At 44.3% G+C, this 27,822-nt stretch overlaps 2 protein-coding genes across 3 annotated transcripts; both read left to right on the top strand.

Annotated features, from left to right (window-relative positions):
- Window positions 1-177: 177 nt before the first annotated feature.
- On the top strand, window positions 178-13,611 carry LOC121609088 (CLK4-associating serine/arginine rich protein). 2 transcript variants are annotated; one of them, XM_041940630.1, is made up of 21 exons: window positions 178-261; window positions 1,719-1,858; window positions 2,396-2,493; window positions 2,627-2,728; window positions 3,602-3,681; window positions 3,909-3,993; window positions 4,116-4,252; window positions 4,637-4,733; window positions 5,291-5,369; window positions 5,450-5,523; window positions 5,627-5,668; window positions 5,763-5,951; window positions 7,527-7,832; window positions 7,916-8,101; window positions 8,540-8,579; window positions 10,632-10,692; window positions 10,814-10,872; window positions 11,113-11,159; window positions 11,243-11,328; window positions 11,575-11,599; window positions 13,075-13,611. In XM_041940630.1, the coding sequence occupies exons 2-21, from the start codon at window positions 1,760-1,762 to the stop codon at window positions 13,115-13,117; spliced, it is 1,935 nt and encodes a 644-aa protein (XP_041796564.1). In that variant the 5' UTR covers window positions 178-261; window positions 1,719-1,759; the 3' UTR covers window positions 13,118-13,611. The 2 variants fall into 2 exon arrangements, 1 of the variants encoding a protein (XP_041796564.1); XR_006006982.1 differs by lacking the exons at window positions 11,575-11,599; window positions 13,075-13,611 and having other exon boundaries at window positions 8,540-8,583.
- Window positions 13,612-14,339: 728 nt separating this feature from the next.
- znf296 (zinc finger protein 296) lies at window positions 14,340-24,281 on the top strand. The gene is made up of 3 exons (XM_041941137.1): window positions 14,340-14,601; window positions 16,803-17,153; window positions 20,756-24,281. Exons 1-3 carry the CDS (start codon window positions 14,550-14,552, stop codon window positions 22,531-22,533), a joined length of 2,181 nt encoding a protein of 726 aa, XP_041797071.1. The 5' UTR covers window positions 14,340-14,549; the 3' UTR covers window positions 22,534-24,281.
- Window positions 24,282-27,822: the final 3,541 nt, after the last annotated feature.

Below are 27,822 nucleotides of genomic sequence, written 5' to 3'. Positions count from 1 at the left end.
ACTTCAACGCATTGCAAGTTCTAATGTGAATGATCAAATCAAGCGTTGCGGCCAGTTTGTGGCGCTCACCACCAATAACGCTGTCTGTGGTGTACAAACGTGATATATAGGTATGCAGCGCCCCCGAAGGTTAAGCTCGGTACTGCACAGATCAGCTCCAACTGTTAGTAACAGGAGAGGAGGCGTGTAACAGCAGTCAGCTAGCACCGTCCTCGGCTGACCGAAAACAACCCCAGTGTGTGTTGGTGGTTCATAAAACAGGTACACAGCGAATTTTAAAACGATGCTAATTCTGTCATGCAACCGTGTCTCGTGTTTTGTTGTTGTTAATAAGGCTGCGATACACGCGTTGTTCCTAACGTCTCTGCAGACTAGCTAAACTAAGCTAAGATAATGTATGCTAGCTGTGATGGCAACCTGCTAACAGCAGCATAGGCCCGGGCTGCATGCGCAACCAGGCCGATGTGTATGCTAACAAACTCTACGATAACTTTGAAAACACTGCTGTTTTACGGTATATTTCGCCTAAAAGCAATAGGAGGCATGCGCACATGCTAGAATAAAGTGGAGTTTATAGTACATATGAACGGCTGAGGCTTGATAAGCTAACCCTAACGATAATATTAGACAGTTAGCTAGGATAACGTTAGCTTGCTCTTTGGCTCCAGGTGGTTTTGCTGCCAGTATAACATTAATCTATTAAACAAACACAGACAAGGCCTGTGATAAAATGGAAAGGTCATCAACCTGACATCAAGCACATAATAGTATGGTTGTGTCATTTGATGAACGGCAGTAGCTACAGTCAGTATTTTTAATAGCTGGTATTCTAAATGTCTAATATTTATGATATTCATGCGGTTACAAATTGTGTATTTAATACACCCTCAGCCTGAGAAAGTAATTGTAGATAGAGAAAACTCCTTAAAGCATTCAAGTAGTATGCAAAAAAATACATGGGCTTTGACTTTGTTTAGTTTGTTGGTTTGAATGTTGTGGAGAAGATCTGAAGACCTACTGGCCAATCTGAAGACTTTTTCCATTACAGTTTACAGTATTTGCTGATAGATTCAAAAGTAATGCGTATGTTTCCAACTATATGGAAATGACTAAAATATCTTCTTTATCGATAAATATAAAGCCATGCCTGTGACAGAAGGGGAAAGTCACACTGCACTATGTTTTTACCAGAAGTCTATGTGAACTTTTTATTTTTGAGTATTGAGGGGGGGAAAAATATATAAAAGAAGTCAAAGTAATGCTTTGTGTTGTTTGTTTGCACAAAACATATAAGACAAATATGCAATATAATCATTGATATTAATACCACAGACAAATGCGTCATTCTGATACATTGCTTGCCCACTGTTATCTTTACTATAAGAAGAGTCATTATTCACCATTTATATCCTGGCTAAATATAGAACGGAGCTTCAGCATTGTGCTCTCAGCTACATTCATGTGGTGTCTTATTTAGGTGAGAAATAACAGCAGTAAATAGTTGGGAAATTAAATATTTATATCAATGAAATGATCTCTCAGAAGAGCTTTGTCCGTGGTGCTTCTCCCAGTTGAATATTTGTTAAAAACAGTCTTGTACACCTGTCTTCTGTTCTTGTCACTCCATGCGCTTCCATCTGTCCTAAATTTCCTCATGTCCTTGTATCCTCTCTTTTTGTCCTCTCTCCCATGTTCCTTCCCTCTTTGCCATCTTACAGCAGCCGTGCCCCGCCGCGCCCCCACCCCCAGCGGAGCCGTCATGTGGCAGGAGGCCCGCAAACATGAGCGCAAGCTTCGTGGCATGATGGTAGATTACAAACGCCGAGGAGAGCGCCGGCGAGAATACTATGAGAAGATAGTAAGTGACTCATCTAGCTGAGCAATGTATTCAGAGATACTTAAATATTCTAATACCTGTGGCAGCAAGCCAGTGGAAATCTAATCCTCTTCGTTCAAAGTGCTGTTGGCTCTCTCTGGAATGATAAGATTTTTATGACATCCAATTTCTCAAGATCTTCCTTAGTTGTCTTTTCTGTTGAGGCGCTATTTTGAGCTTTAAGTTGGCTGATGCACGGAGACTTCTTCACCTTCTTTTTCTGCCAGTTGTTTTTTGTTCTGTCTAAATGGAACCTTATTTAGATGACAGATGAAAAAAAAATTGTATCAGATTTGCAGCAGCATTTTGAACAATGAAGAAAAGATTTATTCAGCCAAAACACTGTAGAGTAGCACCATGCATGTGTGGCCTAAATTGTGCTTCTGATTTGAATAGAAGATGAAATTGAAGAGTTAAAGGGCTATACAATAATATCTTCACGTTTCGTTAGTTGGTTTATTTCGCCACAGGATGTTATTGTATTGTCACTTGACTGCCTCTTGTTTTTTGTCTCAACAGAAAAAAGATCCAGCTCAGTTTCTTCAGGTTCATGGCCGAGCCTACAAGATCCATCTGGATCCTGCTGTGGCACTGGCTGCAGAGAGCCCCATCAACATGTGAGGAAACACACACACACACACACACACACACACATATGAATAGCATATTAAACATCACACATACCAGATGCACAGTGCTTGTGGGGTCTCGCTGATCTGACTAAACCTCTTTCTCTTGTTTTATCAAAAGGATGCCATGGCAGGGAGATGCCAATAATATGATTGACAGGTTTGATGTGCGGGCACACCTGGACTACATCCCCACCTACACGCCTCCACTGCTCAGCACATCGTAAGTCTTAAAATTACCTAACCTCACATTTAACCCCAGAATCAGTCCAATGTGAATATTTTGTGTAATTTCTTGCCTAGTGATTTTACACCATTGTGGTTGTGGAGACATTCATGCATTCTTCACAGATTACATTACATTATGACATTTGAAGCACTTGAGTCAAGTAGAGCAAAAGTCATAAATAAAACAAAGTGCAGTGATGTAACATAAAATTATGTTTTCAGAGAGAGTGTTTTGCAGTATTAAGCAGAGAGGCTTTTGTCTTGTTTGTTTTTATTCATTCGTTTGTTCATTCAGTTGTTTTCATACTGCTGCAATCAACACAATAAGCTCGTTTATCTTATATATAGAACCAGTGAGTGTATGTATTATAAACTTGAGCCAAATAATTTTATAGGAGATGTAAAGCTGTGGAAAAAAATATTCAGCCTTTTGGCTGAAATGCATCAGATGTTCAGTGAAATGTAAATCAACTGTGTTGCATATTATGCAAACAATCGTTAAAAAAAAGTCCTTCGAAGTTTTCATTGTGAAAATCATGGTTTTTACTTCAGTTCAACATTTCTCAGAATTCATTAAGAATTCAAAAATTTGAATGTTTTAACTGTTTTGCTGTACGTCACCTCACAGTCTTGTTACTCTATTTGTTACTGGTGGTCAAAAACACTGGTTGTTCTGGTCGTTACTGTGTCTTAAAATAACTCTCATTAAATAATTTAGCAGGTCATTGGTGAGGTTATGTTTTCTACACTGCTTCATGGTTGGATGTTTCAGCCTCAGTTAGAAGGAAAATGCTCAATGTGGTGAGATTCAAGTATTCAGTCAAGTGGTAAATGTGAAAAACATCCTTCTGCTCTTTGTCTCATACAGTACCCCAGAGCAGGAGATGGAGGAGAGAAAGTGCAATTATGAGCGCTACAGAGGCCTTGTGCAGAATGACTTTGCCAACAGTGGGTATCATAACGTTGAATGTCATTTGACTGTCAGGAGCTACAACAGCGCTGAGTAATACATCCATTAATTGTTGAGCATTGTCAGTCCACTGTTAACACATTTCACACATGCACAGTGCTATGTATGTGTTCTTAATGTGCCTATAATAGTCTGTTAACCCTCCCTCAGTGGGTATATTTTGCAGTGCTGTTGTGTTCTTAAACTCCCTGCTGTCCTCCCACAGTCTCTGAGGAGCAGTGTTTATACCAGATCTACCTGGATGAGCTCTACGGTGGCCTGCAGAAACCAAATGAGGAGGAGAAGAAAAAGTATGTCTGTAAATATTATTAAATGGGATGTTTAGTTTTCCTACATTATTTTTAGAGTTTGTTTGCTCACTGAAGCATTTAAGTTGGTCATGTATTTGTAAATCTTTCCTCCCATTGTGCAGACTGGCTGAAAAAAAGGCCACCATTGGTTACACCTATGAAGACAGTACTGTGACAGAGCCCGACCCCCCGTCAGACAAAGATGAAGACAATTCAGAGAACAGTGAATCTGAAGAGGATGAGGGCATCCCCGATATTGGTGAGGAAATGGGTACAGCACTAATGACATTTACACATTAGGAAATATAAAACTTCAGAGACAGAAAAAAATTAGCAGTTAAGCTAAGCATCTTCAGAAACAGGATGCAGAGCAGAAATGTGCTCAAAAGGTATAATCACAGCTTTCAGTTTGTAGATCAGCAGGAAGATAACAGTCATATCTGGCCTAATATATGTAGAAATCATCCATCCACTCAATGACATTTACTTCATTCCCATGAACTGGGTATCTATTCTGAAAATACACATCTTCTCTGTCACTGCAATTATTTGTTATACACAAGTATGAGGGTAGAATTTGCTTTGACATGTTTCATTGTGAGGTGTTGTGTGTGTTTGTGTATGTGTGTCTGTTTGTATTCAGATGTGGAGGTTGACGTTGATGAGCTGAACCAGGAACAGGTGTTGGATCTAAATAAAATAGCAACCCCATACGGAATGGCTGAAGGAGACTTTGTTAGGTAACACCTCACTGATTATATTATCATGTCCGCAAGTCAGATGTCGAGCAAAGCAAAAATACTGGTTTGGAAGAATGCAACACCCATAGGTCTTGAAATGTGCTGTGATTTGTGATCCTCAGTTCACAAATATGTAAGATATTCACTGGTGAGTGGCCGTGTAGCCACAGGCTTATTGAGTTCATGTCGCCATCACATAGAGCCTCTTCTTTTATTGCAGTGAACATGGACAGTGCAGCCTATTCAAAAAAGAAATCTCTATATATTTAGATCTCGCAAGTAGTTTACTGTCTTTCAGAAATTCCCTGAGGATGCTTCTTGACGTGGGTCCATGTTCACACACTCTTGCTAGTGTGATGAGCTGAGAGGAATAAACTTCACTTTCCATTTTCATAGGATATTACACCCAAAATCAACTACATGACTCTGTTGTGTGTTTTAGGACTGCAGTTGTTTTTGGCTCGTTGTGTTGACGTTAAACTGCCGAACATTTTGTACCCTTGACATAATTATTGTGTTGATTAGTGTAACACTGTTAACGTTATACATGTTTTTAGGATGTTGAGGAAAGACAAGGAGGAAGTGGAGGCTATCAAACATGCCAAGGCTCTGGAGGCAGAGAAGGCCATGTACTCTGTAAGATAACATCCACTGAGGAATTTGTGTCTTATGATTGTAATAGGCACCTTTTTAAGTGATGTGTTTGATCATCTCAGGGCCGGCGATCTCGCAGACAAAGGAGAGAATTCAGAGAGAAGAGGCTAAAAGGTAGACAGATCAGCCCACCAAGGTAATTTTATGTTGCCCTTATAGGTTTTTTCCCTTATTAACAACAGTCCACTTGCCTCACAGCATTTTAACTTACATCCTCATCCTTTTATGTTATATTGCAGCTATGCCAGGAGAGACAGTCCAACCTACGATCCTTATAAACGGTGAGCTGACTACTTGATTTGCTTACTCCCTGATTTGTTGTGTCTGTATTTGTGTGTTTGAACTTTATTTTCTGTTTCTTCTGAACTCTCTCAGGCCGGAGTCGGAGTCGAGCTCTGAGTCAAGATCACGCTCTCGTTCCCCTGGTCCAGAGAAGATCACCTTCATCACCAGCTTCGGAGGCAGCGACGAGGAAGCTGCAGCAGCAACGCAAACAGCCGCTCCTCACACTGGCCACGCCCCCTCCAACTTGCAGCACCCTGCAGGTCATAGCAGGGGCTCCCGGTCGGTAACTTTCCATCTTCCTGGCTTTTCATTGGTTGTTTTCCTCTTACAGTCAGTTTGTTGTCTGTTGAAATGACCACAGCTGTTGAGGCAGAAAGAAATACTGACGATGAAATACTGATTTTTGTGGTAGGTGAGGTGGGCCTCCACAAGTAAAGTCAGTGCAAAGAGTTGTTACAAAGTAACAAATGCACCTCTCCCACACTGCATGTGTGCTTTGACAAAATATGTGTGATTGGATAGTTTTAAGCGTTGACACACATTATGGCAATGCAGTGACTGACAAGTAGGGGTGGGCGATATGACCTAAAATTTATGTTCACACATAAATGAAAGGGATACTCCACTCAAAACAAGATTATACCTCTTTTCACTCTATTAACAATGTAGAGCAACACATCTTAGGAAGAAAAAACAATAAAGAGAAAATGGATGTGTTTATTGGCTCCAAATAGGAATGAAGATGAGGTATAGCCAAACACGTGTTTTGAAAGGAGTAACCCCATAATGTAGGTTAATTATTAAATGTAATGTCATTCATTCTTGGAGTTAGACAAGGGGGGAGATTAGGCATCTAACAGTCGGTGTACCAGTGGGCATGTGCATCAAGTACATTTAAGTATGGCGGCAGACAGACATACCTACAGCACACAGGGAGCAGCAGAGGGAGCTTTCCTGTACAGACAAAACCAGCTGAGCTTCTGTTACAGTATGAAGTGTAGGCACAAAAAGCGATGTGAAAAACAGTTAACCACGTTCAGCCTGCTACTCTGTATATTTAACTGGCTTCAAATGTGGCTTCATATTTACACAGTTTCTTTGACTGTCCCTCAATAACAATTACAACAATATTCCAGCTTGTTGGTCTACAATAGATGCTTCTAGCCACATTAGCCACAGAACATGCTAATACCATTTCAATGGGCTAACTATAAAAATAAACTGTAAAGCAACATAAAAAAGGCAAAACTGACCAGTTATAAGTGTGAAGTCACATCAATCCATCCTTGAGCTTCACTTTTAAAGCGCATCCTGTTTTGCAGAAGTAAAATGAGTTTTCCAGTGTTGTGGGGACATTTCCATCAAGTTACTCCACTGGGTCTTCACTTCCTCACATGGTGACAGTAGAGGAAGACTTGTGTGTTGTTTCTTGCAGCCAACAGCAAAGACATTGGCATGTTTCGCTTGTAATGTTAGCTTTCACATCTTCGTGTTACTGGAGTCAGTGTTGTAGCAAGGAAAATAGTAGTTACCAGATGTAACTCCAGTTCTGTGAGTACATGCATAGTCCTCTACCTGCATGTTCTCACAGCCACAGTGAAGTGCATTACTTTTGATATGCTAAAGCTTTTATGGTGGTATTGCAAAGTCCATGTCTGTAACTGTGACGAAACCGGTATTCCGCCCACCCCTACTGGCAAGTAAATGAAATTTAAACATTTGATCATTTGTGCCTATACAAAGTTGACATGTGACAGTAAGATTTCTTTAAAACAAGAAAACAGACGTCTTCTGAAAATAGGCTAGGTGCTGGGCTGATGTTGTTACTCAAACAATGCATCTCTGTTTATCCAGGAGACGAAGGTCATCCTCCAGTCGCTCCCCTTCCTCCTCCTCTCGGTCCTCCTCTCGCTCTTCTTCCCGTTCACGCCGTGCCCGACGTGGACGAGGAGGGAGGGATGGGCGGCGATCCAGGACACAATCACGGTCGAGACGACGTTCCAGATCTCACTCCCGGGGTAGAGGAGGGAATGGAGGGACCGGATCCTGGAGGAGACGTGACCGGACACGCTCGCGGTCCAACGACCGAGACAGAGATCGAGAGAGGGACAGAGACAGAGACCGGGACAGGAGACGATACTCAGCACGCAGGCGAACGAGGTAGGACTCCCAACGTCTCCCAACAGTTACTGATTTATACTGCACATGACAGTGACTCAAGCTCTCTTTTCGTGTACTGTCAGGTCCCGCTCCAGCTCACGACAGGGGGGCAGCTTGAGGCGAGGGGGTCGAAGCAGTGGAGGACACCGGCGGGGAGACAGCAATAGTCGTAGTCCCTCTCAGTCCCCCAGTCGCACTAACCACAGTCCCTCCCCTGCTCACAGAGGAGCCCAGCCCTCTACCACCATTGTCTGTGACAAGCTAAGAAAGTAAGAAGACCATGTAAACACTGTAGCAGAGACAAATCTCTGAAACATGTCTTTTTACTCTTGGTAGCTGCAGATGCATTGATAATGATGTCCTAAAAGATTGTCTTAATATGTTGGCAGTGGTCAGTTTAATACCAGTTTACCTTACAAGGAATATGCAGTTTTTGGCTGTTCATAGCAGATTTTCTTAGTCAAAGTGATATAGTAGAGGATTAAGCACATGCTACAACAGCCATCAAGCAACTTACCTAACAATAACCATTTGGGGGTAAAGCCAGCCCAATAATTATTAAGTGTTAACAAGCCATAAGAATAATTTGTTTGTTATTTGACTTGTTTATAATTGATTTTTTTTTCTACCCAATGCGTTTTTTTGTATTTTGATAAATCAGATGTCTTCTTCACCCAGCTAATCGCCTTTTCTCGTCCTCTCTCCAGGCCTGATACTCCGGGTGGTAAAGAGACGGGAGCTGCCAAAGTCAGTAAGAATTTGATCTAGCTGGGTTTCTTGCTAAAGCCTACGCCTCCCTCATCCCTGACAGGCTGACATGGTTGTCCACCAGACTGGGATGTAGAAGCCGTTGTTTCTCACAGAAAATAAAATGATGTGATTTTTTTTTTTCTTTTTTTTCCCCCACAAAGTGGATATGCACTGCAGTCAAAGCCCTTCATCTGTTTTGCAGTTGCCATTACAGTATTCTTCACCTTCTCAGTGTTTTGCTGGGAAGAATGTGAACTTGCCGACACTGAAAAGTGACAGACTGAATTAGTGCTGCCATCTCTGTATGGAGTGAACATTTAGGCACTCGGTGAAGTCATCGTCTTGATTGTGCTTCTAGTCTGGGTTGTGCATGCATGTATACATATACATGTGGGTGAGAGAGTGCAGTCTTTATATCTGTTTGTAGTCTCAAATACACTGAAGTATATCACATATCAATGACCTCAAGAGGAAGAAGATGACTTCTTTTGTCGCTCATTCTGTGTCTTATTACAGTTTATGAATCAGTATTGGCCAAGTGATCATTTAATAGTGACAGATTTGACTAACGATTGAAAAGCAACATGGGTATGCTCTGGACTTCCCGTTTCGGACTCAACAAGGAGCAGAGCATGCTCTTACTCACGCTTGCTTGCTTGCTCTTATCTTACTCGAATGTCCCACATACAAATTGAAGACTTGAGATGAGAGTTAAAGGAGCAGTTGGACATTTTGGGAAATACACTTACATCTGGAGTCAGCCAAGGAAATAGATGCCACTGTCATGACTCTTTGTGTCATATGAAGCTACAGGGAGCCAACGGTTAGCTTAGTTTAGTGCAAAGACGGGAAATGGAAAAAACAACTAGCAGGTAACAAAATCCCACTACTAGCACCTCTTAAGCTCACTGTTATATTAAGTTATATCTTGTTTGTTTAATCTATACAGAGAGTGTAAAAAACAACAGATTACAGTTTATGGGGGCTTATGTGACTGTCTTTTCTCTTATTAACAAACCAGGTATAATATGTTCATTAGTGAGCTTTAGAGGTGCTAGAACTGGATGGATTTTGTTACCTTTGGGCAGAGCCAGGCTTGCTGCTTCCCTCTGTTACCAGTTTTTATGCTTAACAGAACGAACAGTGTACAATCACAGAGTGGAAACAGTCTTCTCATCTCACTCTGCAGAAGAGGGAATAAAAATATTTCCCAAAATGTACAGCTATTCCTATAAACTAAACTAAACTAAGACCAAATTAAATTTCTTTGTTATATTCTAATACTCCGGACCATTTTCTGCCCTGACCTGTCTACTCTTTTCACTGCATTTCCCAGCAAGGAAGAAAAGATTTGAATATACTCAAACAGACAAACAGTGTAGAAGGTATTATCTGCCTCTCTGTAAAAACTTGCCTGCGGTGTTGTGACCTGCAGTTTTTCTTGCCTGGCCAGGTTTAAACGGCCCAGCGATGGGCGTGTCACTGACAAAATGCCACTGGCTCTCTCTAAACTCTGTGAACTCACCGGACCTGAACTTGCCCACGTCCCACTTTCTGACCGACTCCCTCTCCTCCTCCTCCTCCTTCTTTTTCTCTTTATCCTTTTCCTTCTTCTCCTACTGCCGTCCTCCTCCCTTTCATTTCTCTGACAGTTTGTAAATATAAATATATTGTGTAAAGGTTCATGTGACTGGATCCTGTCCTGCTTCCAAACTATTCTACAGCAGCTGCAAGCAACAGCAGCAGTTTCCCTCTGTCCATGCGCGCGCGCGCACACACACACACACACACACACACACACACACACACACAGCCCGTTCAGCTAGAAAGATTCCAGTGTGCTTGTTGACTCAACAAACATCACACTTAATCAATTTATCTGCGGCCTTTTTATCTCCACCAGCTACTGTACAAAAGGTGATGGCACTGATATTGTATAACAGCACAGTGCCTTTGATCTCTCTCTCACGCACGCACGCACGCACGCACGCACACACTTTTGTCAGGCTGTTAAAGGATGTGCTGCTAACACAATTGTGTCACCTGCAGCCCAAGATGACCCCACAGGAGCGTCTGAAGCTACGAATGCAGAAGGCGCTCAACAAGCAGTGTGAGTACCACTGAGCACTGAAACTCAGAACATGTCATGATTTTTTTGTCTCATTGTACAAATTACAAAGGTATTAAAGTATAAGTCACCCCCAATTTGCTTTGGTTTTCTTGTCCTGCAGCCAAGGCGGATAAAAAAGCAGCCCAGGTGAAGATCCAGCAACAGGAACATAAACGACAGGTGTGTGTGTGTGTGTGTGTGTGTGTGTGTGTGTGTGTGTGTGTGTGTGTGTGTGTGTGTGTGTGTGTGTGTGTGTGTGTGTGTGTGTGTGTGTGTGTGTGTGTGTGTGTGTGTGTGTGTGTGTGTGTGTGTGTGAGAGAGTGCAAGTGTGTTTTTTTTTTTTTTTGGGGGGGGGGGCACTTAGAAATTGCTACTCTGTCATTCTGCATCTCCCCTCATTACTCTGTGTTTATTTTACAGGAACGAGAGGGAGAGCTACGAGCCATGGCACGCAAAATACGCATGAAGTAAGAATCTGTGTGTGTGTTTTTAAGTGTACTGCTTGTTATTTGGGTGTTGCAGTTGTCTGACCCAGAGGCTCTGCGTTTAGGGAGCGCGAGAGACGTGAGAAAGAGAGGGATGAATGGGAAAGACAATACGGGCGACAGAGCCACTCGCCCTCTCCTTCCAAATACGGTGAGACCTTAAGTTTCTGATCACAAATAGCCATATGGATCTAATATATAATAGTACTTTGGTTTAGCAGTGTTTATTGTGTGTGTGTAGTCCTGCCTACTCAATCAGAAGTAACCAAAATATTTAATCAGCTACGCCTCTGTCTGATTTGCTGGTGTCAGTTTGTGCTCTGACAGTTTTATTGGCTTTAAGATGTTCTGGCATGCTATTGTTTTGATCGTGCGCTCTGTGTCCTCTGTCCCTCAGGCCGAGAACACAGCTCATACAGAAGGTATGCAAGAAGCCACAAGAATCTGCACAGCTCTGATGCAGCAGACTCATTTGTGGGATCTGTTCACATTAATGCACAAACACTATCTCAAAGGCCTTTTCTATGCAGTACTTCAGCTACTTTGGCTTTCTCTTCATTCAGCTATCAAGTCAGTTTGGCAAGTGTTGGGGTAGAAGTCAGGCCAAGTCCGAGAACAAACATAATCCATAATACATGTTAATGCCTCAAGTCAAACAAAATGCCTCAAACTTTTCGCTGAGATTAATTTTTCTTGAGAACAGAAACTTCTGGCATTTTGAACTTCAGATATTCGTTAATATATTTTTAGAAAGCGAGTTTAAAAATGTTTTAGTAGAGCCAGATGTCATTGATGTTTTAGAGTTTAAAACCATGATAACAATAAATCAGCTTGTTGTTTCTTTTTGTTTTTCTTACTTGTAACCAAACTGCAGGGTGTCCCTAAAAACTCTTAACTTCAATTATATAAATATTTGGCCTTACAGCTCATTAAATATGAATTTGTGAGATCTTAATTGCTACAAACAGTTTATATGATTTCATCCTTTTGTCAAATAAGTCAAGCTCTTCTGAAAAAGTCCACATTTCTGATGTTGCAAATCTTGAAACCTAATACTGTCTTTAATTTATATCTGCGCTTAACTGTTGACACAATGTAGATTAACCTAACTCTAATATCCACGTTCCTATATAAAACCTACCTGTGCACGGGAGCACATAACCTGCAATGCTCGAATAAAAAAAAGATGCTTTGTCTGAAAAGGTCTTAAAAAGGATTTAAGTGTCTGATACCTGTAGACAGATTGAAATGTTAATAATAAACTTTATTTATACAGCACTTTTCACAGCAAAGTTACAAAGCGCTTTACATGGTTGAATTAGGATTAAAACATTTCAGAACTGAAAATAAAAAGAACGGCATCACGGAGCAGAATCCCCTTTTTGTTTGCTTTTCTGAGACATGTACAGTTGAAAGTGTTGTAATAGAGAGTTTGTCACTTTTTTTCTGCAATGTCCTGTCCAACACACACTCAATCACGAGTCTGTGAGATACTTCTATGACTCAGTATATTGATCCAGAAGTCATCCATTCTTATTCAGACTAACCAGTAAATCTGTGTTAATCCTAAATCAGAAAGACGCAATCTCTGATTCACATATTAAGAAGAGGTTGGCAAACCACCAGTATATGAAATACGGGATTGGAGACTGCTATTTGCCCCAAACAGACAGGTGTTGAATAGACAGAGTAACACTAAACGATTCAGTGTTTTGATGCTACTAAAGGCTTGTTTACATCAGTATTGTGTGTAAAAGCTGGATTTTATATTAGGTTATGATCGATTGAGGAAGAAAATGCTTCTTTTTGAACTGTGAGCTTGTTTAGAGACACCTGCCCATTTTCTGTCTGATGTCACATTCTCAGCTTGATACTGATTCATCTTTCATTTTTCCAGGAGGTCGCGGTCTCGGTCACGGAGTCCATACTACCGATACTGAGCTATGGAAAACATGGACACATGGATCCTTCACTGCTGTCCTCTGTCACTGGCACACATCCTGTCCAACAAAAAGCCTACCACTGGTTTCTTCTGCATGCTCTTTTATTCCTCTTCTGCCTGAACAGTTATCAACACGGACTCACCTGGAGACGTACGTTTGCGTTTCAGAGTCCTTAATAGTAAGCAATATCTCACCTTTTACCTCACATCTTCCTCATTTCATTACGCCCTCTGTCTGCCTTTTACTTTTCTCTAACAAGAAATGCTCATACTAAAGACCGTTTGAAACAACTTTCATGAACTGTTGTACAGGATATTTATACACATCCATTTGAAAACTCTGCAAACAAAGATCATGTATGAATTGAATCTATCGACCACTCTTTTATATTCTCTGTCCTCTGCCAACCGGTTAAAAGCAGCAAATAACTTTTTTGTCCTCAGTAATGTGGAATGTTCAGTACAGAACAAATAAAACTGGCTTTGAAAGTATCTGCTCAGTTTATTTTTTCCTGTCTTGAATTCCTGTTGGGTTCACATGTTATATACACACACACAAAATAATGTTAATTTAGGTTCCTATATGAAATTAATTTGGTTTAGCATTTGGTCTGCATACCTTAAATAACACGCTCTGTGATCGAGACCTCTTAGTTCCCGTCATTTTTTCAGAGGGCGGCAGTTTCTTATTTTCAACAGGAGGTGGCGACAAATCTCAGCTCTGCAGCCAGAGACGCTTCACTGCGGCTTCCTGTCACTTCACTGTCATTCTGCGACCTGTGAGGCATTTTTTCTGGCTGTTTGCAGTATTTACCGCCGTTTATCAGTCACAGCTGCTCAACAAGAAAAGGAGAAATGAATGTTCCTCTGGTTCCAGTTTGGTTTCGGAGACACCTGTAGAAAACCAAAGAGGTAGTTCCTCGGAGCTGCGTAGGAGGAACTAAATGTTGATTTCCACTATCGGATGTGAAATTATTGATTGAAACACAGGTCCGAATTGAAAAGGAGTGTGTGTATATATATATATATATATATATATATATATATATATATATATATATATATATATATATATACATAAATTAAAAAGCCTATAAAGTGACACAAGAGCGTCTTCAGGGAGCGTGTTACCCGAAGAGGGCGGGGTCAGGGTCGTGGAGCGGGGCGGGCGGTGCCTACAGTCGCCCATGCCCCCTTTTGCCCTCCGCTCGCAGCGGGGGAAGAAGCGTGAACTTGAACGCAGCCTTCAGTGCTGAGTGCGAGTCCAGGCAGAGGCCAGCCAGTCTTATCAGTCTGCCCCCGCCGCTCGGCTTTCGGTCAACTTATCGGAGAAGGAGCAGCTGGACGGTCTTTGGTGTTTGGAGGATTTTTTTTTTTTTTTTTGCCTGTTTGGGACTCAGAAAGGTGCCAGACGCGGAGCGCTCGACGCGATGTCCAGGCGCAAACTTGGAAGCAGACCGCAGCACCTGAGTGCAATTCAAGGTAAGCCGGAGTGAGCAGCGATATGTGGGCGCGTTGAGAGTGTCGGACGGACGTGATGTTGTTTTAGGTGAAACTAAGATAAATTCAGGTCACAGCTTTGTTTCAGTGGAAGTCTGCGCGCGTGGTTTGGATGCGCGCTGGCACCACATGATGGACGATTATGTTCTTTTAATTATGAAGCATGTAAAAAAAATGCAACACTTTCCGGGAGCATTTAAACTATCTTTGTCTGTACGATGACCTCAATCATGCCAACATGGATGTATTTTTAATCTCTTCTATAGACTTCATAAGCAAATATTTGAATAAGGGATTAGAATTTTCTCGTCATGTTTGTCCTGATGTGTACCATTACTGCACTTGTGCTCATAGAGGAAGGACCGGTTTATTGGCACGCTGTCTTCAGGCTACAGGTCCGAACACGATGATTAATATTTCCAGGTTAGACGATGATCAAGTTTCTCTGTCGGTCTGTGGGACAGTTTGCCTGCGCTGCCTCTGGGACACACAGGAGACTGGGTCCACCCTGCTTCTTGGCTTATAGTGATATAGCTTTTAACATTTATTTGGGACAATTAAATAATGTTAATAATAATAAAAGAATATATCCCATTCAGACTCTCTGTTTGATCCCATTCAGACTGATCAAACATGAAGACAACGACGCAGCTCACAGAGAAAAGAGATGTTTGAAAAGAAATGACAGAAACTTCAACCCCATTTGTGTTTTTTACAGTTCGCTCTGGAGACCAGTGGTGCGTGTCTGCTGTGACCACAGGCCCTGACTCAATCGTGTGTGTGTGCGTGTGTGTGTGTGTGTGACCGCGCCTTGCAAGTCTGCACAAACAGCGCAGCCCTGAAACAGGAAAGGTGACATTTTTCAGCAACAACTGGCGAGATCCGACTTCAGACTGTACTGTCTGTACCTGTCCTCTATGTTAGCCGGCCTAGCCCGGGCAGGTGGATCCAGTCGAGACATCAAGGTGTGCCAATGACCGCGTTGAGCAATAGTCTACTGACCCCCCCCCCTCCTCCTCCTTAAGGAGCTCTACCTGGGAGACTCTTTTTTTTTTTTTTTTTGAAAGGAGAGGTTTGGTTAAAGTTGTGTCCACTGCTTCACTCCTCACTGCTCCTGTCTGTAGGTGTTTCTGCTCTCTGCTTACCACACAAGATTTGTCAGGTTGTTAAGGTTGAATCAGATGAGCTGTCCTGTCCGCACACACACACAGGCTGCTCTTATCTCAAACACCTTCAGTCATTTTTTTTTTCTCTTTTATTGCATCCACTTCCTGTTGAGAAACACCCGCTGCCTGTGGCTGGTATGGCAAGTAGTAACTTTGAGCGAAAGGTGAAAGCCTTGGTCGAAGTGTTGCATTTTTTTTTAGATCAATAATTTCACTTGTCAGCACATGGTGGTCTAGTTAACTGGGGGGGGGATGTTCCTGCTGAGGTGGACAGTTGTGCTCCCTCTCTGCAGCCAGCTGTAGCCTCAGTCAGAGCGAGCGAACCAGTTTTGGGTTAGTTAAAGGAAGTGGTCAGTATTGGCTGAGCAGATTGGCCTCGTTGCTTTAGAGCCCACAACTGGAACTAGCACTTTCAATCAGCACGCCTGTTTGTTGTTCCACTGACGTTGAACAGTATTTGTGCCAGTCGGGGTTGTTAATTTGTAAGAGCGCAGTCAAAAACTCCCCAAGCAGAAATGTGTGTTTTGGAGACATGGCTACAGGTTGGTGACACCTACCCTCTGAGGGAAAAATGCTTCAGAGAAACTGTGAACCTTTTCAGAAACAGTGTCGTGTGTCGAGGATAACTCACACCCATCCACCACAGGAAGACAACAGTGAAAAATTGGAGAGTGAAATGGGGTTTTCTCAACCCATCTGGTCATTATTTTCCCAATTACTTGTTTGGTCTATGAATTTAAGAAAAGTGTGAAAATGCCTGTTGCAAATTCCCAAAGTCCAAGGTGACGTCTTCAGATGTCTTGATTTGTTTGACCAAATGTCCAAAACCCAAAGATGCTCACTTTACTGTCAAAAGAGACTCAGGAAAGAGATGCCACAGTGTTTAAACCCCTGTGTAATGAACTGTGCTTGTGCTTCTGTTATGTTTTTCTCTGCTGCCTCTGTTAAATGTAAAAGGTTCAAATGAAGTAAAGTTGTATCTGTTACTAACTGAACCTCCCTTGAAATGTTTCTCAGATGCCACTGACATGGCAGATGACATCGGTCCCTCAGACGACCAGCCTCCTCCTCCTGCTCCTCCACAGGTCCGGGCTCCCGACGAGGGTCGTGACCTCCTGACCTGCGGCCAGTGCAGCCGGGCCTTCCCCCTCGCCCACATCCTGGCGTTCATCCAGCACAAACAGGGCGGCTGCCGCCGACGCCAGGCCCCCAACGCCAACGCCACACCCCCCTCGCCTGCCAACCGAGCACAGCAGCGCATCGCCAGCGCCGAGCTGGGGCCGGGCTTCATCGAGCTGAGGAGAGGGGCTGCCAGGGACAGGGCCTGGGGGGAGGAGCCCGGCGTGAAGGCGGAGCACAGCAAAGCAGGTGAGTGAAGAAGGAGACGCCAAAAAGGAGGGCAGGTTGCTAATTAGTGACTCTGTTTTTTGCTTTGTTTTATTGTTTTTTTTTTCCAACTGCCCTCCTCTTGGTTTAACAACTGTCCCCCCCTCAACCACCTCACGAGTCCAGCTCATTAGCTAGCTGTTGCCATTAGCAGACCTGCGTGAGTTAGTGATGCACAGGCTAATTGTGTGGAAAGGATAGGCGTCGGGAGCGTTCAGAGGGTGCTCGGAGGGTCCCAAAGGTCTCCACACGGAGCAACTGTGCTCCAGAGCTCCTTCCCATCTCCCTGACTGTCAGTCTCTGAGGTGGAATGGCCAGGTAAACATGTTTCTCCCTCTCTGTCATCCCCCAACCCCTGGACAACAGAGACTGGAACCACGTCCTCTCGAAACCAGCAGAGGAGCGCATGTCAGCGCTGCTGAGGCCGGTCTTTTGTAGAGGGCTGTGATGGTTGCAGCTCCAGTACGACGCGGGCACAGAGGAGCGGATGTGAGGCCGTTGGTGCAGCTCTCCTCGCTGTCATGACACTGTAATGGAGGACGTTGCATCATGTGCAGCTCCTCTGCTGTTCTGCCCTGTGCTGAGCCACCTGAGCTCCTGGGAATCTCCTCCTTTTTTCTTCATCTCACGCATCTTGTCTCCCCCTTCTTCCTCTTGTGTCCACATTTTCTGAGTCTTAAGCAATCTGCACCATGCATTAGCACTGATTTTCCTAAAGGTCTTTTTCTTCACGCCTTTTCTGCTGCTGCCTTTTTTTGGGTTTTTTTTTTGGGTTTGTTTGTTTAGAGAAGGAGAGCGCGGACACCCTGATGATCGTGCCAAATAGAATATGTCACGGTGGGGGTCAATCAGCAATTCATGAATTCTCATTAAAATCCTTTTGAAGAATTTTCATTTCTCGTGCCTAACAATGCGTCTGAGATGGAGCAGAGTTGTTGTGTTTTTGCTGCAAAGGTCAGATGTATTTGAAGGTCGTGCGAGTGGAGAAGGGTGTAGCTGACTGCAGATGGACAGAGCGTCTTGCCACACACTCGCAGTAGGTGTGAGTGCCCCTTTTGCATATTTTGAAACTCTCTCTGTCATGTACACACACGTTAGCAGTTCCTTCCTCTGTGTAACGCTCGGGGGACTGGTGCACGCTCCGTTTCCGTTTGTCCACAGCCTCTCTTGTTTTTCTGCTTTAGTCTGTTTTCCGTCTCTTGCTCGCTGCCACCAGTTTAGCGATTCGGTGCCCGCAGGATTATACAACAAACCAAACATGTGCACGAGGTGAGGGGGAAAAGAGCATGACGGCTTGTGAATAATGAAGAAGTGGATAAGTTTGGATTAAAGTTTTATTAGCAAATGTGGGTTGTTTGGAGTTTGTAATTCACCAGCTTTTAGTGTTTTTTATCTGGTTGGATTTTATGGTTCGTGACATAAAGTTTGATTCGCGTTGAAGTAGCAAAGGGCGGCTTTAACTGGGCGCCCTGCAGCCTTGAGAGTAATAGGAAGTCTTGTTTTACTTGAGTGGCGTATCGTGGGAGGGAAACTGAAGCTTCTGAGATGACTGAGAGTGAAAGAGCAGTTATCCCGCAACAGAAAGGCCCTCCATCTTTTTTTCTGCGTTGAGGAGAGAAGCGGCGAGGACGGAGGAGAAAAGGGGGTAGAAGAGGGAGCGGGATGGATTACTGAAGAGCCGCGTGCATCTGTCTCATTCCTTTTTATTTATTCTCCTTGTTTGTTTTTTTTCCTCATCTCCAACATCTCCCCCCTCCTCATTTCTTCCCCCCATCTTCAACACACTTTCGCTTTGCCCTCTTTCAATCCCCCCCTTCCCACCACCTCCTCCTCCTCTCTTTTCTCCTCCCTCTGCCTCTCAAGGGAAAAGAGATTCTGCCTGCTGCTCGTTAGTGCTCCCAGCCAATCTGCATTTTTAATTAGTAGTTATTGCTTCTGCTTAATATTCAAGTGCTACCCCGGGCCAAATGGGAATCCTTACAAAAAAAAAAAAAAAAAGCGAGGAGTGAGAGGGGAGAGAGGGAAGGAAAGAGAAACCGGCTGGGTATTGTGTTTCACTCCAGGACCCCGAGACAAAAGCCCCCCCCCCCCCCCCCCCCCCCCCCCCCCCAACCCCTCACTGCCCCCCTCAGGGAAAGATTTGGAAGGTTTTGAGGGGGGAAAAGGGGTGAGGAGAGTCGGGGTTGGAGGATGGGTCTCAAGTACAATCCAAAGGGGGTGACATATTTTTGTGGCGTCTCTTGGCCCCCCGTACTACATTATAATCTTTTTATCTCATTTTCTTTTTATCTCCTGAGCCCTGACCTACCTATCTCTCTCTCTCCCCCTCTCTCTCTCTTTTCCTCTTTTTTCTGCTCTCACTCTTCACCCTATTTTTAAAAGAAGTATCTCAACTTCTGCTGGGTTTCTCCTCAGGCTAGGTTAAAGGACATGAACACTACGGCTCCTCTTGTCTCCAGACAGAGGGAGGGCGGGAGAAGGGGAGAAAGAGAAAGAAACAGTTGCTCTCTTTTTCATCTTCACTCTCCTCCCCCCCTCCAGTAACATACAGAAGGATTTGACTTGAGGAAACATGAAAGAGGCTTATACCAGAGTCCGCTTTGAACCTCTCCAAAAAAGAAGAAGAAGAAAAAAAGAACTGTTTTCCCCCTCAATTTGGGGATCTTCTCTCCAATTTTGATTTATGCAGAAAGGCCTCATTTGTCAAGCAGGCTGAGTCAGTGCCTGATTTGCATAAAGCGTTCGTTTTCTACGTTCTGCTAATTAGCAATTTGCAGCTTAATTGGAGAGCGGCTCTCGGTTAGGAGACAAAGCTATCCACATATAAAAATATCTCCAGATGTACTTTGCGACACGGCTCGCCTCTCTGTCGGCCTTTCAGCTCCGTTTCTCCATTCCTTTTCTCCACGCGGCTTTTCCTCGTCTTGCTCTTCGTCACCTGACCCCCCTCCTCACCTTACACTCATTTGAGTCCGCATCAATCTTTCTGTGCCGCTCCTCTGCTAGATTTGGCTCTTATCATGTTGATGCTCATGTTCCCGTGCAGCTTTTTGGAACTTTAAAGCTGATATAATCGATATTTTTATGTTAGCAAGGGATCACATGACTGCTTGTATGTGAAAGAGGTCGCTTGTAGTGATGAAACCATAGATAACTATCACTAAACTCTCCGGTTCCTCTGATCTCTGTGGAGGTCTTTTGACTCTTCTTCTTCTGACTTTCAACTGTAGCTTTGCTCTCACCTCTGTTGTTGTAGTGTTTTTGGCCTCAGCAGGCAGCTGTTTTCTTCAGAGACCCACAGTAGACTGCATGTAAGACAAAGTGGCAGACAGACAAAATTAGCGTCTGTAGCATTAGGCAGCGGTGGGCGAAGACCAAAGATCAGAACTAAAAGGAGAGTGAATATTGGACTTAGCATCATCAGATGGACATAAACACAACTCCAAATACAAATGTATCCATGTGAAGTTCACCATGTGTGTGTCAGATGTTGTGTTTACAGCTTGTAACTAACCACATCACCTCATTTGTTCAGTCCTAGCGGATGTCAAGACATTTCAATTTTGCACATCTTTGTTTTCCAGTGCCCGAGGAGCCCTCCTATTTCACCTGCCAGCAGTGTGAAGGCGTCTTTCAATCTGCATGGGCGCTCTTACAGCACGCTCAGCATGCACACTCCTTCAGCATCTACCAAGAGGACGAGGAGGATGACATAAGAGGTGGAGGAGGAAGTCTTAAAGAGCACAAGCCTGCTGCGGCCACTCTGGACCCTCGCCACCTGAGCCAAGCTCTTGCGTCAGCCTTTCAACCGTCCGCCCTGCGCCACGGTCGCTCCCGTCAGACACACGCTGCCGCCTCCTCCAGTAACCTGCAGGCTCTGAACTTTTCAGTGCGGCTCAGGGAGCTGGCAGAGGGGAATAATAATACCACCGCGGGCAGCTCCCCCGGAGGCCTGATGCTGTCTCCGTCCTCTTCCCCACCAGCAGCCTCTCCCTTCCCTCAGACTAATGCCCTGCAGGCTGACTTCCACTGTGAGCCGTGTGACCAGAACTTCCAGTCCCTGCGCGCCCTGTCTGCCCACCGCCGGACCCACACCTGCGAGAGGCCTTATCACTGTGGAGTCTGCGGCGAGGCTTTCGCCCAAAGCGGCCAGCTGGCCCGTCACATAAGGAGCCATCACAGGGTGACTGGAGGTGGTGGAAGTGGATATGAGTCAGTGGAGATGGTCGTGATGGAGGAGGATGCAGGCAGGCAGGGAATGAGAGGGGGGCTTCAAATGCAGCCCGGTGGAATCATGGGAAAGGGAATGGTTGGCGTGGACATGAGAGCCCAGGGTCCCTCCGAGCTAGACCTGACCCTGCCCAAGCACCCCTCCATAGCTTCAGGCCTGATGCTGCTGACCTCGCAGGTTAGACCGTCAGACAGGGAGCTTCTGAGGCTGTACCAGCGCCAGAGAGAGGGGGGAGAGGGAGGAGAGGAGGAGGCCGAGGGGCCGGGCGAGCCTCAGCACACCTCACCCTGCGCCAGCCCCTCTGAAGGCTCACTGGAGAGCGGAGAGACGGGAGGCAGCGGTGAGAGCGGCATCGCCAGTGGCAACTGCACGCCCAAACGACCAGAGATGGGCGACAGAGTGCGAGGAGTTGGGGAGTGGGAGAATGAAAGAGGAGAGATCATGGAGAGGGAGAAAGAGTGGAGCTCAGCCAAAGTCAGCGAGGTCGTGCAGGAGTGGCAGAGGGAGAATGAACGGAGGAGTGTGGCAGGAGGTGTGGGCAGCGGAGGAAATGGCAACAGTACTACGGCCGGTTCATCTGGTAAGAAGAAGAAAGATGAGGCCTGCGAGTACTGTGGTAAACAGTTCAGAAACAGCAGCAACCTGACTGTACACCGCCGCAGCCACACAGGTGAGAGACCCTACCGCTGCGGCCTCTGCAACTATGCCTGCGCTCAGAGTTCAAAGTTAACGCGCCACATGAAGACCCACGGCGCCCAGGGAGCAAAGGCTTCCTTTCTGTGCCAGCTGTGCGCGGTGCCCTTCACCGTGTACGCCACTCTGGAGAAGCACCTGAAGAAAGTTCACGGCCTGAGCCACGCCAGCGTCGGCGCGTACGCGCAGGCCAGTGCTGCAGACACTCTGGCTGCCATAAAAGCTGAAGAAGAAGCGGTGGTGGTGAAAATGGAGGAGGACGAAGCCAGTTTGGATCAGATGGAAATGGAGAGCAAAGTGCAGAGCGATGTGGTGAAAAGCGTGGCGGCAGAGGAGGGGCGGAGCCAAGCGGAGTACAGGGACAACATTGGGAGTCCAGCCATAGTGCCACCTGCGAGCAATGCAGAAGTGAGCTTAGCTTTGACTTCTGCGCCATGAGAGCTGTTCTCATTCACTAATTGACAGTAAAATGGCACTGTACAGGATTTAACTCGCCCGATCAATTAAAAAAAACTCATCCCATCATTGAACTGACTGTCAAGTCAAAGCCGAAGACAGCAGCAGGCAGCTCCGTCCTCTCTGCCAGCACGGAGGCACCCAGCAGCCATCAGCCACGTTGTGCACAGTTGTATGCAAAGCTGCTGGGTGAAACTAAGTGCCTACAGTTCTTTAGACCACAGAGCAAAACAAGGCCGTGACATTCAGCAGGGAGATTACCAGAGCTCTTGAACAGGAAGTGAACCGCCACAGTCCACACCGACACAGGAAACTGATCACCATGTTGCAGTGCAGGATGCAAAACACAAGTGATTTATCTCTCTGGTGACCCACCGGACAGGTGGAGACAGATATTAACTGTCAGATAATATAGAGAAGGGATTATATTGAGTAAAAAAAAGCCTAGCAATAGAACGATGTTAATATATTTTCAGCATCAGCGGATGGAGAGAGGTCACATTGTGCTACTTAGCTGTTGCTGGTTTTCTTTTCTTTTTTTTTGTTTGAAGACTTTTAAAGACTTAAGATGTTTGAACAGACACAGAGGTGAAATGAATCCAAACACTGTCTGCCTGCAGTTTCTCAGACTTTTAAAGGCGCTTGGTTGTCACAACACTTGTCACTGAACGTAATGTTTACAGGGCTCACAGCGCCCGGCGAGGTTGTGCTCCTGACTTTGTGACAGTATGTATGTATGGATTTTCTTTTGTTCTAATTTTATAAATGTGAATACGGAGACTTTAAAGTCTCATCTACTGACGTTTATTTTCCATGATTAGGTTCTATGCATTAAAAAAACTGCAATTTTACTTACATGTGAAACGGGTGTGTATTATTTTTCTCTATTTGTATCTATTATTGTGATGGTAATTTCTCTCTTTCACTGTTTACATTTGTAAAGTGCCGGACTGCTTGAAGCTCATGCATGTTTTTGCAGCCATTCGAAACTGTTCTTTTTGTTTGTTTTGTTGTCTGTGTTTGAAATATTCCTAATTTATGGATGCTGCATGTTGGTTGTTGTGTGTGTAACTGGAAAAAAAAAACAAAACAAGAAGCTGTTCCACTGCTGAACTACAGGGTTGAGAGTAGCCAGTTGATTGATGGAGTTTCGTGGGAAGCGAGCACTTGAGCGCGTGAGTTGTGAATGTTTTTGTGTGTACATATTGGGGGATCCTCCGGTGACACTTCTGCTTGAACCCTCTGTCCTGTCGTCTCGTGTCCACGGCTCGGCCAGTCGTAACCACCGTGCCATGCGTCTGACAGGTCATCATGTTTCAGTGATGAGGATTTACGCTCAGAAACGCAAGATAAACGATAAACAAATATAACAGGACAAAGCTGTCAAGTAGAGTGCTGCCGGCTTTGTTGTGACTACTGTGATGATGCTACCATGTCTGATTTCTACTTGCATTCATGTCAGGGAAAACAAAGTCTCATGTGTGTTGTGTAATGAATGATTGTGAATGAGTGCAGTGTAACTGTTCAGGGATAATATTATGTACATAGATTGACATTCTTGCTGTTGCTTTACTTACTATTGTTATTATTATTGATATTACCTGCCTCCACTTTTGCTAGCATCGTCTCCTTTACGCTGAACACTGGCTGTTGTGAAGCTATACCACTCTTCTTTGTAAACTCAACACCATTTTGTAATTGAGGAGCCTCAATAAAGAATTGAGGTGAAATGTTTTGTATCATAGTCTTTTTTACCCCCTCCCGTCTGTCTTTTTATGCTTGTGGTTGCTTTTCCTTTTTTTTTTTTTTTTTGTTCTTATTCTGGTACCCACAACAAAGCTTCTGAAACTATTTTAAGTATCTTTTCTCACCAGGATGTTGTCTTAGTCAGTGTGGGTCGCTTCTCTGAGGACCACAGTCAGCGCTGAGTTATTAATTTTTAATGTGAGTGTTTGGATTAGGGACCCTCACTCCTTGTTTACATCCTTGTGATGTTACCGGCTTTGTCTGGAAACTGTAATGTAATTCCAGCAGGGTGCATGTGAGTGTGTGTACTATGTGTGTATGTAGATATATTTGAGCTGGTGTCAGTCACCCTGCAGGTTTTGAGATGAGCGCAGCGAGCTGTGATGGGACACGGGCGACAGGGGTTTCTCAGGATGCAAAATTGAGGAGGGGGGTTGTAGGGTGGGCAGTTTGGTTATTGTTTGTGGGCATGTTAGGAGGCAGAGTGGGGTGGGTTGGGAGTGTCAAGGGGTTGGGATAATTGCTGACTCCATTTTAAGGGCATAAAAACCTCTGCACCAGCATCTCTGGCCTTAACCCCACCCCCAATGAAAATGATGTTCTATGATCCCTCTAGCTCATTAACAGCAGGTCTTTTAATGAGCTTTCAACAGGGCGGGGGCTGGGTAGATGAAGGGTGGGGGGGTTATTGCACCAGATGCACACCCGCCCACTCCTACCAATTACCATTGTGTTATAGAGAATAAGGAAGAAGTGAAGACGCTCGAAGCCCCTCGGACGCAGATGAGACAGTTTGTCCGTTTCCCTCCACAGAGACAGAAAAAAAACAAGGAGGGAGGACAGTACAGGTGACAAGTAACGTCCTCTGCCTCTCCCTCTGGTAAACTCTGCCCTCCCTTTCTGTTGGGCGCCACATCGAGCGCCATTTGGTGCTCGTATGGACCCAATTATGTAAGGTAAGGTGATACACAGCAGAACACAGCACAGTAGCCCCTACAGCAAGTGGATATCTTTTCCACGTCCCCGAGTGCCCTTTGTCTTCCTGAAGTCCACACCTCCCTGAGCTGCTGTCAAACCCTGCACAGGCCAGTTTTGGCACCCAAACCAGCCAATCACAACATGGAGAGTTTATAACGTCTGCAAATAGGAGAGTGAGGCCGACGCTGTGTGTGTGTTGGAGAGTGTGTGTTTTCTGTCCAGTGACTGCCACTGGGCGGTAGTAATGTGGACTTTGAGATCTAATAGTTGTGGCTAAGCTCCACAGAGAAACCTTTTGTTGTTGGGAGAGGTCGCTGCAGGAGAGAGACACAAGCACACAACCAACAGAGGATTTTAACATGTTAAACACACTTTAACTGAACACTCTTTACCTCCATAACAAGAAGATATATTGATTTAAGGAGAAGCACCTGGTCATTGTGACACTGTGTTTAAATCTTGTGCTTTCAGCATGTAAAAGACCTCAGGATCTTAACCAGGATGTTTATATTCACTTAACTAAGCAAAATATGGTCCATGCATTTAACTTTACAACTTTATACAATATGAAGTCAGAGGTGGGCTTCCAAGCCACCTCCAAACACAAGGAATTAAACTGAAATGCTGAATGTGAAATAAAATATCCATCTATAAAGAAAGAAAAAAATGTTAACCCCTTCCAGGTTAATAGACCCCAAATTTACACAAAAATGACTAAGTTGACCTCAGTGTTTCAGTGGTATCGACTGCCAGCAACAATATTTTACCACAAATATGGTAAATTATCATAAAAGAGGATGAAAAAAGAGAAAACTTCCATTTTTGCTGCAGTTTGTTTCATCTGAGTGGAGCGAAATATTTAAAAGGCCAACCTCATGGGTCGTCTTTATGGACATCAAGTGCAGTTTTCTGGCAGTTGTGTCACAGCCACTAATAGAGATTAATCTTAAAGGGACAGTTCACCCCAAAGTCAAAAATACTCTCTTCCTCATACCTGTGGTGCTATTTGTTCACCTTAAGTGTTTTGGTGTGAGTTGCAGGTTTCTGGAGATATTGGTTGTAGCTGCTCTTGAATATAATGAAACTAGATGGCACTCAGTTTGTGTCGCTCAAAGAGCCAAAAAAGAAATCCATTTGAAAAACTCAACAGCAGTGCCTGTTTTCAGAGATCATGACCCAATTACTCAAGATAATCCACAGACCTTGTTGTAATCAATTTCTTGTAGGAAGTACCATATTTTCTATCAACTGAATTACACAAACCGAGTGCCATCCAGTTCCATTATAATCAAGAGAAGGCAGACATCCCTGCAACCAGAATCTGCAGAACTCTGCAACTCACACCAAAACAATCTAGATGGATAAAAAAACGATACAGGTAAGAGGGTGGAAAAAATCTGATTTTGAGGTGAACTGTCCCTTTAAGATGATTAGCTATGAATATGCTCACAACAAAGGGAATGTATGAGCTACTATGTTTGCTTTCCTATGGGGCAGGCCTGTGGCCATGAGAGGCTCTCAGTTATGTATGAGACGAGTGCTTTATCATGGAAAAAGCCAATTAACTGGGAGTTTTTAATTACATTTCTCATGGTATAGTGTGCGAAGCCTCCAATCATCTCTGCAGTCCCAGTCCTGTTGTCCTCTCCCTCCCCAGAATAGTTGAGGATTAAATCATCGGCAGGGCAGACTGAGACGGGGATAACAAGAAAGAGAAAGATGCATTCGGGAGTGATCAGACAAACCACAGGACTCCCTCTCTGCTCTTTATCCTCGCACAGTTCCCACAATCCCCACCTTCTCTCGCCCGGCCCTCCTCCCACAATGACCGCAGAGTGAAACCTGAACCCTGGAATTACACCCGCTTCACCTCTCCTCCCTCACCCTCCTAACCTCTAACAGTGAGAGTGTGAGAGGACGGGGTGAGAGGGAGCACCGGCCCAGGCAGCCATCCGTCAATCCAGCGCCTCTGTTTGTGCCATTCAACACCTTCAGATAATGAGAGGAGGGAAAGACAAGGAGGGCTCATTCTTATGGGGGGTTATATAATGTCACTGATCACTGAGGACAAGCTCTGTGGGAGGAGTGTCAGTTCAGTTTGGTTTGAGCAGGAGGAAGTGCTGATGAGGCTGGAGACAGGTTGATTTAAAAACAAAAGGGAGGAAGTTTACTGATTTCTCTTTTCTCTCAGCGTGATACAGAGTGTGAGATCAAACAGGCAGAAATTGTTGCTGGATAATGATGGTTAAAATACATTTCAAGACTAATCTAAATAAGGCTCTTCCCTGAGCGAAGGCCATGGGCCCGTTTTCATCCCAGTATTTATGCAAAGAAAATGGTGTAGTCTTTCAGTGGATTTTAACCAAACAAATTCCTTTCTTATGAGTTTTAGCCAATAAGACAGAAAGGAAAGGATTCAGAACCCTAAATATGCATCTAAACAAAACAAGTGTCATGTGAAAATAGTTAGAGATGCATCACCTTGATATTTTCAGTTTTAATAATAATATAATATAATATAAAAAATTAACTTTGTTTGTATAGCAC

This window comes from Chelmon rostratus, chromosome 7 (genome assembly GCF_017976325.1).
Source record: "Chelmon rostratus isolate fCheRos1 chromosome 7, fCheRos1.pri, whole genome shotgun sequence".
NCBI lineage: Eukaryota > Metazoa > Chordata > Actinopteri > Chaetodontiformes > Chaetodontidae > Chelmon > Chelmon rostratus.
Note: the sequence above shows the minus strand (reverse complement) of the source record. Positions and strands in the feature narration are given on the sequence as shown.

Coding starts and splice junctions, on each gene's coding strand:
- LOC121609088 (XM_041940630.1), top strand. CDS start 1,760: ATGTGGCAGGAGGCCCGCAAACATGAGCGCAAGCTTCGTGGCATGATG. Junction 2,729..3,601: donor CCTCCACTGCTCAGCACATC/GTAAGTCTTAAA, acceptor TGTCTCATACAG/TACCCCAGAGCAGGAGATGG. Junction 11,160..11,242: donor GCACGCAAAATACGCATGAA/GTAAGAATCTGT, acceptor CTCTGCGTTTAG/GGAGCGCGAGAGACGTGAGA.
- znf296 (XM_041941137.1), top strand. CDS start 14,550: ATGTCCAGGCGCAAACTTGGAAGCAGACCGCAGCACCTGAGTGCAATT. Junction 14,602..16,802: donor GCACCTGAGTGCAATTCAAG/GTAAGCCGGAGT, acceptor AATGTTTCTCAG/ATGCCACTGACATGGCAGAT. Junction 17,154..20,755: donor GGCGGAGCACAGCAAAGCAG/GTGAGTGAAGAA, acceptor TTTGTTTTCCAG/TGCCCGAGGAGCCCTCCTAT.